Source organism: Hippoglossus stenolepis, chromosome 23 (assembly GCF_022539355.2).
Source record: "Hippoglossus stenolepis isolate QCI-W04-F060 chromosome 23, HSTE1.2, whole genome shotgun sequence".
Taxonomy (NCBI): Eukaryota; Metazoa; Chordata; class Actinopteri; order Pleuronectiformes; family Pleuronectidae; genus Hippoglossus; species Hippoglossus stenolepis.
The window spans coordinates 4,732,641-4,748,006 of record NC_061505.1 but is presented as its reverse complement, the minus strand read 5'-3'; the positions used below and the strand labels follow the sequence as shown (position 1 = coordinate 4,748,006).

At 46.2% G+C, this 15,366-nt stretch overlaps 3 protein-coding genes across 4 annotated transcripts; 2 read left to right on the top strand and 1 right to left on the bottom strand.

Annotated features, from left to right (window-relative positions):
• Nucleotides 1-26: 26 nt before the first annotated feature.
• Nucleotides 27-5,966, top strand: man2b2 (mannosidase, alpha, class 2B, member 2). The gene is made up of 19 exons (XM_035149351.2): nucleotides 27-245; nucleotides 406-552; nucleotides 803-908; nucleotides 999-1,171; nucleotides 1,300-1,415; nucleotides 1,493-1,670; nucleotides 1,804-2,002; nucleotides 2,089-2,279; nucleotides 2,368-2,539; nucleotides 2,662-2,798; nucleotides 3,055-3,332; nucleotides 3,458-3,649; nucleotides 3,728-3,971; nucleotides 4,047-4,157; nucleotides 4,239-4,431; nucleotides 5,026-5,172; nucleotides 5,257-5,369; nucleotides 5,446-5,563; nucleotides 5,667-5,966. The coding sequence occupies exons 1-19, from the start codon at nucleotides 120-122 to the stop codon at nucleotides 5,768-5,770; spliced, it is 3,045 nt and encodes a 1,014-aa protein (XP_035005242.2). The 5' UTR covers nucleotides 27-119; the 3' UTR covers nucleotides 5,771-5,966.
• A 607-nt stretch (nucleotides 5,967-6,573) lies between these two features.
• si:dkey-19b23.7 lies at nucleotides 6,574-10,958 on the top strand. Of its 2 annotated transcripts, none has more exons than XM_035148758.2 (8): nucleotides 6,574-6,720; nucleotides 7,096-7,167; nucleotides 7,368-7,439; nucleotides 7,698-7,897; nucleotides 8,252-8,315; nucleotides 8,460-8,625; nucleotides 8,859-9,056; nucleotides 9,187-10,958. In XM_035148758.2, the coding sequence occupies exons 1-8, from the start codon at nucleotides 6,697-6,699 to the stop codon at nucleotides 9,309-9,311; spliced, it is 921 nt and encodes a 306-aa protein (XP_035004649.1). In that variant the 5' UTR covers nucleotides 6,574-6,696; the 3' UTR covers nucleotides 9,312-10,958. The 2 variants fall into 2 exon arrangements, with proteins under 2 accessions (XP_035004649.1, XP_035004648.1); XM_035148757.2 differs by having other exon boundaries at nucleotides 8,859-9,065.
• Nucleotides 9,849-14,828, bottom strand: si:dkey-19b23.8 (low density lipoprotein receptor adapter protein 1). The gene is made up of 3 exons (XM_035148759.2): nucleotides 14,545-14,828; nucleotides 12,136-12,848; nucleotides 9,849-11,557 (listed from the first exon to the last, which is right to left on the bottom strand). The coding sequence occupies exons 2-3, from the start codon at nucleotides 12,833-12,835 to the stop codon at nucleotides 11,472-11,474; spliced, it is 786 nt and encodes a 261-aa protein (XP_035004650.1). The 5' UTR covers nucleotides 12,836-12,848; nucleotides 14,545-14,828; the 3' UTR covers nucleotides 9,849-11,471.
• Between the last annotated feature and the right edge of the window lie 538 nt (nucleotides 14,829-15,366).

Genomic DNA, 15,366 nt, shown 5'->3' with positions numbered 1-15,366 from the left:
CAAACCAGTTTGGTATTTCAGGGCTTCCGTAGTCATGTGCTGCAGCAAACAACAATAACAAGGAAGCAGAGTTGTAGAAGTTGGCTCCTCTTCCCTTTTCACCTTTTATCGGTTAAAAGATGATTTATTTAGCGTTGAGTGTGTTTTATTTGAGTTGCTGTTGCTCACAGGCAGCGTCAGGAGGAATTCAGACGTTTGTACTTCCTCACAGTCACATGGATGTTGGCTGGGTTTACACCATTCAGGTTGGTTTCTGTCCAAAAGGGCTGTTAAACCTCTGCAACACCTGGTGCACAGCCTCCAGACGAACCATTTCCCCTCAGCAAACTACTATAATTCAAACAATGTGCACGGATGTGTGTGTTTTTACTGGTGTGACTGGGGATTTGTGGATGTTTCCAATAGGAGAGCATGCACGCCTATGCAGCCAATGTGTACAGCAGTGTGACTGAGGAGCTGTCAAAAGCTGCAGGCCGCCGGTTCATCGCTGTGGAGCAGGAGTTCTTCCGACTGTGGTGGGACACCGTGGCCACAAACACCCAGAAGAAACAAGTAAGGATGTGTGATGGGTCTCTACGCTGCTCTGACGTAGAATGATGCACCTGGAATACACCTGTGAGCTTTATTCTGAAAGGGATAAGTCTATGTTGCATGTTTCATAAAGTTTGGGGCAGTCAGATCAAATCAGGTGCAAGGATTTCCTGGTTTCATAAGTTTATTAGTTGGGACCTGATCCTTTTGTTTAAAACCACTTGTTTATACAGTAAATGAATAACGTGTCGTGGTTTGGTTGGTCTTCCAGGTGCAGCAGCTCGTGAAAGAAGGAAGACTCGAGTTCATCCTCGGGGGTCAGGTGATGCACGATGAGGCTGTGACCGATCTAGAAGATCAGATTTTGCAAATGACAGGTGGGGCCACGCATTTTTTCGGCCGCTGTGGTAAATCCAGCAGCAACTCACTGTAAGCAGCAGTAACCCTGACGCTTCCTGCTGTTTCAGAGGGACACGGTTTCCTCTACGAGACGTTCGGAGTTCGCCCTGAGTTCTCCTGGCACGTTGATCCATTCGGCGCCTCCTCCACCACGCCGGTCCTGTTTGCCCTGGCTGGGTTCAACGCCCACCTCGTCTCACGCATCGACTACGACCTTAAAGACGACATGCAGAAAGAGAAGGTATCAGTTGGGTTTAAATACAACTCGTGGAGGGAATAGTTAGCACAATTTCATCATATATTTAAACTAGAATTGTTTATTGATTTGTTCACCTTACTTTGATGTTGTGTATCTTTCTTTTTGTACAGAAACTACAGTTTGTATGGAGAGGTTCTTCCTCCCTAAAAGAGAAGCAGCAAATCTTCACTCACATTATGGACCAATTCAGTTATTGTACGCCATCTCACCTCAACTTCTCAAACAGGTAGATCATGACTATTGACCTAAAAAAATATTTGAAGCCTAGTATTATTGAATAAAAAAACTTTACATTGTCTGCAGCTCCGGTTTCTACTGGAACGGAGTCGCCTTGTTCCCAGACCCACCTAAAGATGGAGTCTACCCCAACATGAGTCTGCCCGTCACCAAGGAGACGGTACACGCCTACGCACAGGTCATGGTGGAGAACATCAAGCAGAGGGCAGCTTGGTTTAGGACAAACCACGTGCTCTGGCCATGGGTGAGGAAAATGAAAACCTGGGATCATTATATTTGAGAAGCTAATTCAGTTGAGTTGTTGTTTTTAACGTCCTTTTTGTAGATGAAGTATAAAACACATGAAGAAATGTGTTTGTGTGCTGCTTGTGTTTCAGGGCTGTGACAAACAGTTCTACAACTCGTCGGTGCAGTTCAACAACATGGATCCTTTAATGAAGTACATCAACCAGAACAGCCAAGAGTTCGGAGTGACAGTCCAGTACGCCAGTCTGAGTGAATACTTTCAAGCCGTCCACCAATCAGATCTTGTGTGGGAGCAACGGGGGAGTGAAGATTTTCTACCCTATTCCACTGGTGAGAATCTGTGTCGTGAAACATAAGAATAATACCAAGCATCAAATTAAAGGGAGGAAATAAGACGCAGTGTTTTCTTTCCTCAGAGCCGTACCAGGCGTGGACGGGATTTTATGCCTCCAGAAATGTTTTGAAAGGAGTCGCACGGCAAGCGAGTTCCCAGCTGCACGCAGCCGAGACTCTGTTCACCCGGTACCGGCTCACCTTCCCCGACGGACCTGTAGCTAAAGACTGGGCCCTGGACAAACTGAGAGCACTTCGCTGGGCTGTCTCTGAGGTAAACTCTCAAACTACTGGACTTTACCTGAAAGAGACGTCACATAACACAAGTAAACGCTTACAACAATCACGTCATGTGTTTTTAGGTGCAGCACCATGATGGTATCACCGGCACTGAGTCTCCCAAGGTGGCAGACATGTATGTGCAGCACCTCGTGCAGGGCATGATGGGAGTGGAGGAACTTCTCGCTGCTCTTTTTCTGCTGCCGCACAACCTTGACATGTCCAGCGTCCTCGACAGCGGCTACCACAGGAAAGGTGGATTACAGCTCGTGCTAATATTAGGGCAGCGCTCCATTGAAAATCATACATTGTTGTTTAACATGTCTGTCATGTAAGTTTCCATTTGAAACATTTTGTATTTGATCTCCTCGTGTCAGGTGTTCATCAAACTCTGGGGCAACACGTCATCGTCTACAACCCATTAGCCTGGAACATCACCACCATCATCAACGTCACGGTGACCTTCCAGAACGCAACCGTCTTTGATGATGAGGGTCGGCCTGTCCCTGCACAGGTATCAATCTTTTTGTTTCAAAAGCTGATAGTCACAAATGTTTATATCTTCAGTCTCTTGTATCTTTGTGCTGGACTGAGGTTACATGCTGCAGATTCAATGTGAATAGTCAGCAGTATCTTCAGCACATTGACAATAAAGGCTTTCTATTCTATTCTAGTCTGTTCTATCTATCTTTTTAATTCTATCTATCTATCTATCTATCTAACCCTTTCCATTTTAAATACACAGTGTTCATTTCTTGTGTCTGTTACAGATCCAGACATCAGCACAGTCCAATGTGACCTTCGACCTCTTCATGCTGGTGGAGCTGGGAGGCCTTCAGCATAGAAAATACCTGATTAAGTTCTCTGACAGGAAGTGCGCTGGCAGGTCCAAGTGTGGCTGGACGTACGCGGCTAAAGGCGTTCGGTTCGAGAGACGCAGCGTCCCTGACTGGACGAGAACGGGCAGGAGGCTTCTGCCGGTTCTGAATGAATGTTACAAGCTCATGTTTGACCAGGATACAAATCTACTGCACAGCATCACTTATCTGTAAGATTTGTTTTAGCATTTTATCGTTCTCATTCTTATGTTTAGTTTGCCGTGTTACAAAAGACATTATTCTTATAATGTTGTAACTCTTCTGAACTTTGACCTCTCCTGTCGTCCCCTGCTAGTGAGGAGAAAAGGAGTGTGAGGGTCTCTCAGGATTTCTGGGAGTACCACGCGAACGGAGACGTAAAAGCAGGGCCCATCTCCGATAACTACATCTTCAGCAGCAACGGTTCAGCCGTGCGCGCCTACCAGGCCGTGGAGATGGAGATTATCCCCGGAAAGATCGTGTCTGAGATCAGGCAGTACTTCTACAGGTGGGGGAAAGGAACTTTCTCTTTTTACTTCTCAGCCCTAATTGTGACTCTCGTAATTTAACGTGGTGCCTCTTTCAGAGAGAAAAACGACGAGGACTACGCGTACTCGATCACCACCCGGGTCCCAGAATGCTTCGGGACGACGTTGCGGTGTCACAGGCTGGAGCAGACCTATTCGCTGGGGTCCCTCCTCCTGAACACTGAGGTCGTCCTCAGGACCAGCACTGACCTGAAGAGCAACAGGACCCTGTACACAGACGACAACGGCTACCAGATGATGAAGAGGCCGTACAGAGAGTTCATCAACAACACTTTAGCAAGAGTAAGTCCGGGCTGCAGGTGATTTCCATGACTGTTTAAAATATGAACAAATGCATTTTGACGTGTGTTTTTGCAGAACTACTACCCCATGGTTCGGACCGCCTACATCGAGGATGACCTCAGCCGACTGGTGCTCCTCAGCGACAGAGCTCACGGCGTTTCCAGCCAAGCCAGTGGACAACTAGAGGTACAAGAAGCTGTGAGATCAGACTCTGTCACCGTCCTCTCACACAGGAACATGTTGACATCCTGCGTTTTTACCCCTCAGGTCATGCTCCATAGACGTCTGTGGAACAACCTGCCCTGGAACCTCGGCTACAACCTGACCCTGAACGACAGCTCAGTTGTGAGGCCCACCCTGTGGATGATGCTGGGCTCCATCAGCACCACTTCCAGGCTCTACCAGAGGGAGGCAGTAGAGCTGCAGCACAGACCTGTCATCATGCCCATTGACCAACCTCGTAAGTTTTTTTTTTTTACAAAGTAGTTAGATGACATTTAAAAATATTTGATGAATTTGCTTGGTGTTTCAGTGTCAAATTACTTTTGTTATGAAAGACACTCACAGGATAAATCCACCCTCTCCTTGTGTTACTTTTACACTTGAAGTTATTGCCAACTTGAGGAAAACAAAGTTCCTGCCTCTGCCAAAACTCTGGAAGAAGAATGAAAAATGTCACCGCAAATGAAATGCAGTACAAAAAAACAACATACCAATACAAGTCTGTTGTTCACTGTGCATTTTCTCACAACCCCAAAAACAGCTTGTCCAACAAACACAACCTCAAACAGACGACCGCACAACTGATCCCCAAGTGCGTCACATCCTGCACTGCCCACATTCAGCAGGCGATTATACGTAATTTGCCTCGGCAGGCGATTTCATTTCTATGCACCGGTCACTCAGAGTCTGTTGCACATGAGAGAGACGTTCGTGTGCACGTGCACCCTGGCTACCACCATAGATTGAATGTATTCTGCAGAGAGAGAGAGAGAAACAAAATACCAAGAAACAAACAAGAAACCTCACTGTTGTGTATTGTTTGTCCACTTAGAGAAGCCGTGGCCGGAAAAGAAGCCCAGAGGTCGTTCTGCCGTGCGTTCAGTCGTTCTGCCGCCAAACCTCCACCTGCTCAGTCTCAGTATCCCCGGGTGGAACTACAGCTCTGACCACGACGTTCACCTGGGACACATACACTCAGGTCAGCACGCAGGAAATACAGTGCCCATGAAAATCTGTCCTTTACTGGTTATATTCTGAGGTTTTCTTTGGGATTTGCGTTTAGGTGAAGATCTTCACTCTGAGCCGGACTTCGATCGCGTCCTGCTGAGAATCATACATCTGTTTGAGGAGGGAGACGATCCTGAGCTGTCGAAACCAGTCACCGTTAACTTAAAGGTGCCGATAAAGAAATTCAACTCATACATCTACATACATTTCATCATAATTCTAAAACAGCATCTTTTTTCTTCAGGAAGTTCTGCAGAGCGTAGGGGAAGTCAAAGTGCTGGAGGAGCGTTCTCTCACAGGAACCTGGAACATCAGCAGTCTGCAGAGGTGGAAGTGGAAAACTGTAGATAACTTAGAAACAGGTGAGAAACGGCAGCAAACAGGAGAACAACAAATATTAGGAGTCACAATAACACTGCATTTCATTGTGTGGAAAAAAATTCTCTTCTCTCTTCCTTCCTTTAGAAAACAAAGGGTGTGAGAGAAGCGGAAACGAAACTTTCACCGTCACCATCTCACCCAAAGAGATCCGGACTTTCTTCATTCACTTTGGTTCCAATGACTTTTAGTCTGAAGTGTCTTTCCTTCTTCTGTGAAGATCTTTAGACACAACAGAGCTTTTTTAAACCTGTGATTCTTTGCTTCAGTGTTAATGAATGCTCTTTTTGCACATGATGTTGACTCATTCAGAGGGAACTGATTTGTTGATGCCAACTTTGAGTCGCTGTTGACTCGCAATGAATAAAGTGATTTATTTTTGTCGTATTCAAATATCTGTGTCACATGTTTGACTTCACTCACACGGGTCCAATAAATCAGGTTTAACTGATCGGGTCTGTTGCATTAAATTATTAGATATTAAAAAACTAAATGATGGCCCAATGTTTCTCTACCTCCAGTCACGGAGGCATGTCAAACTAAAGTCCATGCAGACCTTCAAACATTTAAAGATTTAGAACGAGCAGGGAAGACGCAGCAAAGGGTCAAAAGTTGGAATCCAAACTTGCGGCTGCTGCAGAGAACTCAGATCGCCAAAATAAATTATCTATATTTCTCAATTATCAGTTTTTAAGGTTGATACAGGGGAGATGTTGTAGCTACAGGCAAAACGAGAATAACTGACACTAAGAAAAACGTCACAGAAGTTATTAAAGTTACTCAAAGTTTTCTAAATAAGATAAATTGTTTTACATGGACAGATGGGAAAAAGATTTCCTATCACAGTTTATTTGCTTATCAAAAATCCAACTAATGTCTTACTATATGATGATGCAGCTTTGATTTAAAAAGGCAGTATTATGTCCGGCCGCTAGGGGCATCACAACCCCAATAACCAAACCCAGGACTCCTCCTCCTCCTCCTCCCGTGTGTGAGCATCACCACAGTGGTTCACCAGAAAGAAGAGGTCGTGTTGAAAACAGCAGAACAATGAGGTTCCAGTGTCTGTGAGCAGAATCACAACATGATTCTCCTGCAGAGGAAACTGTGATTGTGGATGAAGATGAGCAGCAGCAGCAGCGTGAGTCCTCTTCTCTTCACATCAGCTGCACAGTCTCTCTGTGTTTGTGCAGCAGCGTCAACATTAGGGTTTAAATCTCAGTTCATGCTCTGTCTCCAATCTGCATGATGTCATTATACGGTGAATGGATTCTTTGTTATTTATTGGTGAGGATGCAGGAGGCTGCGAGCAGGTGTTTGTTGCTAGGATACGAGACTGGCAGGGTGATGTCATGGTGGGCTGCATGATGGAAGATTTTTGAGACCAGGCCTGTTAGAAACATTATTACTGTTGTATTGTATCTCTTAAAAACGTTTGAATTATTTTTACATGTGTCTTTGTAATTTTCTGTCTGTGATATTAACATCCTCTGTCTGTGTGTACGTGTGTGACCAGAAGAGAGAGAGGGAGCAGAAGAGGAAGCTGCAGCACTTCCTGGGTGACCTGGCTCTGCTCGGATCTTTACAGGTGAGAACCCACAGGGGGGCAGGGGCGTCTCCAGGGGGATTTGAGGCCCCCAGGCCAAAGGGATCCCTGCTCGGGGGGGCCCATGCAAGTGCCTGCTTCACTGACCTTGTTGCAACATCCCCAGACTGGAAGTGAATGCAAAGAGAGAATTAAACTCACAGAAATAATAAGATAAACAAACTCATTGTTTTCCTTCACAGGGTTTTAAATATTTCCAGCCGTGGCTCAGAGGGAAGGAGGAGCTGCTGCTGACAGTCGTCAATGAGGACCTGGTCAGTTCCTGTTGAAATATACAAAATATAGATGTATCTGAAATATATAATATAATAGGTTTGTATATGTGTTTGTTCTACATATACTTAGTAATAATAGTAGTAGTAGAACAATGAAAAACTCCCCCATGAAGTCATAATATAAACTGTTTATGCTATTCTCTATTATTTACTGTCTTGTCTACACCAAATCATGTGTCTCTCTTGTGTATTTACTAAACAAGTCTTGAATATTGACGTCACCGTCCTGTGCTGCAGGGTTGGCGCTCCCCGGGCTTCGCGGTGTCCCGAGCCTCCTCCTTCTCCTCCAGCAGCGGCGGCAGCAGCAGCGACGTCTCCCCCAGCAGCAGCTCCCCGAGCCTGGACAGTCGCAGCAGCTCCCCCCTCCCTGGAGAAGCTCCGGCTCCACGAGGCCGTCAGCCTGAAACACACACAGAGACGCAGCCACGGAACGTCAGGTGACTGAGGATTATGTGTGTGTGTGTTGTAACGTGTGTATTCTGTTTGTGTTTCGATTCAGGGGGAGATCTGATGTGACTCTTTCTAATGACACATGTTGGTGCACCTCCAACAAACATTTCAAATATCTATTCGTTCAATTGTCACCTCCATCAAGGAGATTTAATGCTTTCTCCCCTTTCCGTTAGTTGGTTAGTTAGTTATCTCCTCCTACCTGCCTTTGGTGTTTCCTCATTTCAAATTAATGACATTTGGCTTTTCCTCATCATTTCTGTAGCTTTTATTCGTGGCACATTGCTTGTATAAAAAGTGCAATACAAAAAAAGTCTGATTTATTCTTTGTGTTTTCTCAGGGCCCCCACCAGTGAGGACCACCTCCTGCCTGCATCTCCCAGTGAGAGAGAGATAGCCGTACCTGTGAGTGCTTCATCCAGACTTCACTTGTTTACCGCAGCCAAAGCAAAGTTCCACATGTCTGACACATTTTAATGAAGACCAGCTCTGTTTTTCGTCTCCTGACCTCATTAACCCCCCCCTCCCCTCCCCTCCGTCCCTCAACAGGAGGTGAACTGCACTCTCTTCTTACTGGCCGGCTACGTCAAGTACGGACGTCCCTACGCCTGGATACGCTCCAATCACGAGCGCCTGGTCAACATCGGAGGCACCGACTCCATGGTCAGGGACACGCCCATGAAACTCAAGTCCATCGCAGACTGGCAGACGCGAGGTATGGAAACAATGTGAGGAATCCGAACAGGAGAAAGTTATTGTTTCACTGCGCAGATTCAATAATTACACCGTTTTCCATGAGCTAAATCAGACGCAGATGTGTGTGGATGAAGGTTGTTAGGGAAAAATTAACATCTGGATGCTTTAGTTTATATTCTGCTGGTTTATATTCTGCTGGATTTCTACAAATAATATTAGAATAAAAAATCTTTTTCTGTCCTTTTTCCCCAGTTATCCGTGTGTGGGACATCGTCAGCGAGCTGGTGTGTCTGTGCACGGTTCCCTCGCCTTCAAACCCCTTCGCCCTGGACATGCGTTACATCAAAAGTCTTCCCCTCCCTGACCGGTTCCTGGTCACGGGCGCCCTCCTCAACTTCCTGGAGACCTATGTGGTGTTTGGCAACCAGGACGAGCTGCACTATGACAAAGGTATGACAGGTACAGTTTATAGTGCACTCTAAAAGCCAGCAAGTGGTGCTGTTTAGCTGCAACACAACTTTTTCTCCCATGTGAAGTTATCAGCTCACGCTTTGGATGATTTGTATGTTTTTCTCCTCAGTCGTAGAGGAGGTGAAGCCTCTGAGGCGACTCCACGTCCAGTCCCTGCTGGAGCTGCAGCGGCACAGAGAGGCGTCCAGGTCGAGCTGCAGCCCGGCGGTGGAGGACTCGTGTGGAGAGGAGTGAACGGAACTTGTTCACATGTTAACCACAGCAAGAGGAGATGTTCTCGGTGCACTTTTAATAAGTTATTGAGGTAAAACGGACTGAAAATAGGTTGGAATGTGCAACATTTAACCAGAGGGACCGTCTGGAGCTCGATTCTGTTTCATTGAAATAATTTGTCGATTGTAGTCTTATTGCAAACACATTGCACAAGGTTGTCCTGCCCAGTTGGAGCTGTATCTGCATCTTTACTCTAGTTGGAAGGTTGTCACATGTTATCAGATGTTTTGGAAAAGTGGAGAGAAACTCTGGGAAATCAGTCACATGACTAAGATTAAAAATCCCAGGACCTCTCGCCACCTCCAGTCCCTTCAATCTCAATCTCTGACTCCCACACAGGAATTCTGTTTTCCTCAGGCCAAGTACAACATTTTAAAAACATCCAATCGTGGAAAAACAGAAGATCATTTGTCAGGGTCAAAGCTGCACAAGTTAAATATTTGTCCGGTTGAAAGTCAGAGCGGCCTGAGACCGACACAACGAGACGCACACGAGATGTCGTATAAAAACTTTTAATAATCCATAAAATACACATTTAATTAAATATGTACAAAGACAAAAACAGTACATCGATAAAATAAATCTTAAAGCAGGCACTTCAACCTGAGACGAGGGTTGTGCCGTTTGTAAAAGATGCATTGAGAGTACAAAATTAAACTGATAAAACAAAGTGGCACAGCAGTCAAAACAAAAACACACACAGGCACCTTTCTATAGCTTAGTTTTGGTCAGAAAATAAGAAAGATAAGAAGTGAGCGGTGGCCTCGGGGTCCAGCACTGATCCTCACGTCTCTTATTTGTAAACCGGAGACAGAAATCGCCATCGTGAGAGGAGGTTACGCAATACTGCACACATCAGAGCCCACAACCGCCACTTAGAATGGACTTCAAAGTTGTGAGGGCACCTTTTATGGCCTTGGTAATGTGAACGAGTCGAGGGCCTGGGAGTTCAAGAATCACATTCTGACGTCTACTCGTGAGGCTGCTCCGAATGCAGAGTCACGGGTGGATGTGTAGAAGAAGTCAGGGCGTTTTGAGGAGATTCGCCATCTCAGATTTCCTACGCTGGAATGCAGGTGCATTCCTCCGCTCGGGAACACAGCGTTCCCAGTGTTCGGACACCAAAAACCTGGCGACTCATGGCCCAACGTGTTTTTCTCACATAAAAATGCAAATCATTTATCTTTGTGGACAGTCGGGAGCTGTGTTTTTGCAGGAAACTGTTGACCCTGCAAGTTCTGCAAAAGGTCTATTGTTTGTTTGTGACGCAGGTGCCTGTCACCACAACTCAGAAAAGAAAACATCGCAAACTTTAGGAGGAAATTATAAAACCTGTGTTTTCATGAGTCGGGATTGAACTGTGATGCGTTCAGGTGACAGATTTTACAGTTGGAAACTTAGAAAGTGCTCAGAAATGACTTGTGTGTGAGACAGATGACCACTTCTGTCTGCCAGCATTTTCCTCTGTTATCTTCTGCTGTAACGAGATCTATTTGTCCGAAACTGCCATGGATTAAAAGTGTGCTTTTGTCAGTCCAAATAAAATCATCATGACCAGTCACGAATGTCAGTTAAATAAAAAAAAGAACTCAGGATTGAGAAACATCAGGTCTCTCGTCGTCTTCTTCCAGTTTTCCCTGTGCATCATTCGGCCGACAACCAGCATCGTTGTTGGGTTTAATCGTCTTTCCCCCCCCCAACACATAACACATCTTCAGAGGCTTCAGCATCAAGTGGACTCCTTGGAAACAGACAAGCTGACAAGAGAGCCTCAGACGTGAATCAGTCTGGTCCTCAAACGTCTCACCGCCAGCCACAAGTCCTCAGACGAGTGCTGACAGGCGAACAAAGGAAGCCGTCACTGGCGTTGTGTGCTGTAGTGGACGCCGCACGTCAACAGACGCCTGCGCTGCGTCACAAACCTCAGAGTCCACACACTCAACATCCTCTCACAAGCAGAGTCCTCTCACACACGCTGTCCAAATATGGACTTCCCCCCCACTTCCCGGCTGCACCCCCCCCTTCATTCTCTTCTGTTTTGTAAAACTCCCTCCCTCCCGTCAGTGCTGTCGTCGTTAGGTCGAAGTGGTCCCATCATGTTCGAGGGGCTCAAGCCGCGGTTCAGTTCCAGCTGTCTGAGGCCGACCCTCTCCTGGTGATGGCCCTCAGGGGGCTGCGGGACACGGAGCCTCGCTTCTTCCAGCGAACTGAGGAGAAGGAGAGACAGAGTCAGTGATGCTGCAGATCAACAGCGAACGTTAGCGTTTCAATATTCATTATCAACACAATAGTTGGTTTGACCTTGACTCTAAATCGCCCTATTGAGGCTATTCATTAACTACTTCCTGCTTCAGCACTAGATTTCCAACTAAAACAATCTCTGTCCACAAAAGCATTTTGGTTTTCTGCTCGAATACAAGCACGTCTCCCATGAATGTAAGCAGTTGTATTGTTATAAAATACAGAATTTAACTGCACAACAAGGTCACTATGCTTGTAACTGAATTTCCCTGATGCATTCAGTTGTTTTCTTCAGTCAGAAGGTCACGTGATAGCAGCCTGACGAATCTGCGAATTAGCTACGTCGTGGCTGCAAGTGTCTACGTCATCATTTCCAAACATCTGCCTGTCAAGACTCAAACACAGCTCCAGAGTTTTCAAACTAATTAGCAGACTTTCCAAGCTTCTCCATTTCAGAAGCTCTAAAACTCCGGAGTGTGGACATTGTAAAACCTAGCGTATTAATATGGATGTAGCCTGTAGATCAATTCAATTGTCATCTCACCTTTTCCCAGACTGGTGGGTAGGGTGGAGCTCTTGCTGAGGGTGGGAGAGTTGGACGACTCCTCCACACGTTTCCCCTTCACCTCCCCGGGCGTCAGCGTGGCCGAGCCGTCCTGCTGCAAGTCGCTGAGCGCCTGCTGGAAGGAGTGGGCCAGGCACGCCGTCATGTCCCGCGCCCGCTCCGCCCGGCTGCACCAGAACACCCGACACTGCAGCTGCTGGCCTTGATGCTTGCAGATGTACAGGAAGACGTTGGGCCGGTTGGCGTCGGCGGCGCAGTACGCGATGTCCTGCAGGTACGTCTTCGTGAGCTGCCGCCCCGTGCTCAGCTCCTTGACCTCCACGTACCTCGGGCGCACCACCAGGGCGTGATCCTTGCTCAGCTTCTTCCCATTGGCGATGCCGTCCAGCAGGTGGCTGATGGCGTCCTGCGCCTGCTCTCGGTCCAGGGAGAAGATTTTCTCTGTGCCCAGGTAGTGGACCTTGAAGAGGGGGTCGCCGTGGGACAGGGACTCTGTGCGGTCGCGGCGGAAGCGACGGCGAAAGGCGGCGGGGGAGTTCTTGAGCGTTTGCACGAGGTGGAAAGTGCTGAGGGACATGGTGCGTTTGGAGGAGACTTCAGCCGAGGTGGAACCAGCTGTGGTCGTCTTCAGCCTCTCCCACTTGTCCACCTTTCTCCTACGAAAGGAGAAAAGTTTCATCCACTGCTTTTATCTGAAAGGAAGCAGAGACAGGTTGATGAGGATCCAGTTTGAAAAAGGAAACAGGAATAATTGGAAAGTGACAGATGCTTGAGATTTATTGTGTGAGTTTCACTTTTTGTGTTTTCTTTAATGAGGGAACAAAAACATGTAGTCATCACAACCTGTCCTGCAGCGTGAAAAGAAACCCAAAGGCCACCGAGCAGGATCAGTAACACAAGTGACGCATTCAGCAAAGAATAATTATTCACCACAGACACGGTCTATTAAATATTTACTGTCAGGTTGGGCTTCGTCCTCGGAGCAGCGAGGAGACTGACTGGAAACACGGAAGGTTACGGTAGCACAAAGGTGGCAAACGCAATCAGATAAGCAGTCCTCATATCTCCACACTATTAGTTACTGGAAGACGACTGTGACCTTGCAAACAAGTGTTACGCAAGCACATCTGCCCCCCCAATTGTCTCCCATCCCTCAAACCCTGCAGAACCGCATGTTCTCCATTGTGCTAAACTTTATTTTTTCCTCCCCTTTCTCCTTTCTCGGACATTCTTTCAACATCCTAGCCTCCTCCTCAGACGCGGGACAGAGAACCGCCGACTGTTCCAAGTCGGTGGCCATTGTTAGTGGACCCCCTGTGCAGGAAGCAGCTTTGCAACCCCCCCACCAAAAAAAAACTAAAATATGTCTCCCTGCAAAACAATGGCATGCTTCAGAGTGTGTGTCACACCACGAAAAGAGAAGCCGGTTGATCTACAGCCTCGTGAAACCAGGGAACGTGAACATGCACACGTGTGGGTCACAAACGTGCTCCGACACCACAACCTGCACTCGGACGCACACGTACACACAGGCTGATATTTTGCATTGAACCCATTATTAGTCGATATCGCTAATTATTTATTTTTAAGTTTAAACACTGATTTTTGCTCCTGAGTGAAGGTTGTGGTTTTAAACTCTTCTTTATGTAAAACCCTTGACAGCAACACATTTCACACAGGTTGAGGTAGATCAACGTGTTTAAGCATAAGCAATATATCAATATATTTCAGACTTATCCTATATTGTTATTAATGAAAAATATATTGCGATAATAATTGATAGTCTTATTTACCAGCCCTATTCTGCTTATATGCGTTTTCCTGTCCAACCACTTTATTCTCAATATATAACAAAGAATAACAAATTCAATTCAAGCGGTTATTGTCATTGAACAGCTGTACAACGAAACTTAGGTGCAACTCCTCTCAGTGGTACAAAAGGGCAATTAAAATAAATCAAGGATCAAAGATCGACCAACAACTCATGTAAAAAAAACCACAGATCCACAGAGGCAGAGCTCAACGTGTCTGACCTTCTTCAACCAAATGAAAAGCAAATCAATACTAGACAGTGGCAAACAATACTTGAACACCTATTTCAAAGTAAAGTGCTCCTTCCTCTTATAAGCCGAATTATCCACCCGAGTTTAGCGACCACTATAACCCACACAACCGCAGACTGGGTGATGTGTAATTGCAGGAATGGACGAGACAACTTTTAATTGACAGATTTTCTGATTGAGGTTCAGCGCGAGTCCGATAAAAGTCCACATTTTAGAGGCAAAGATCTAAACATCGCCAGACTCCATTGACATTTCTCACAAGATAAATTGTGAAAGCAACATTTTTACACTACACGTGAGTTTTAAGTTTTTTTTTTAATCTTACCTGCACGCGTTCATGCAAAAGACGATGCTCGTGCGCCTCAGGTGAAGTTTCCCAAAACTCAGGTGCAGGGTTGTAGTCCTGTGCGTTCACACACGCACGCACACACACACGCACGCACACTGTCCTCCAGCATTAAAACACTCCCGTGTCATTCACAGCAAACACACACACGCAGGGTTGATGCTCTACGGAAGCTGCGGGGACAGACTTCGGCTCCTCGTGCCTCTTCTCCGGTGCGCGTGTGTTTGTGACTGAATCGCGGAGCTCGTGGGAGAACCGTTTAAAACGCAGCGCAGGCGCGAGCACGTCGCACGCGTGGACGAGCACTTGCGTCCGAGGGCTGGATGGTGGGGAGGCGGGAGGAGAGAGGGGGAGGAGAGGGGGAGGAGGAGGTGACGATCACAGACTGAGGAGTCACATCGATTCGTTTCACTTATGAGAACATTTATATAAAGCGAAATAATTAAAACTCAAAACTCCACGATTTTTGTGTTTCACTCAAATGGGCCTCGTTTAATGCAAAATCCACCCAAATACAGCCTGATGCATTTAATGTCTTTGGAAAAAAATGGAAATTTTAAAGCCATATTCCTGTAACCCATATTTTATTGGGTTGTTTTAGTTGTTTCCTTCCTTCCTCTCATTTCCATCCGCTCCTTTCCTTTCTTTTTCTTTCCATCTGTCTGTGTCTCTTTCTTTCTTTCCTTCCTTCCTTCCTTTCCAAAAAGTGCTGTATGAGTACAGCTAATTGTTTTCATTATCATTTATTATTATTATGAGAAGAAGAAGAAGAAGAAGAATAAGAAGAAGGGAGGTTATAAA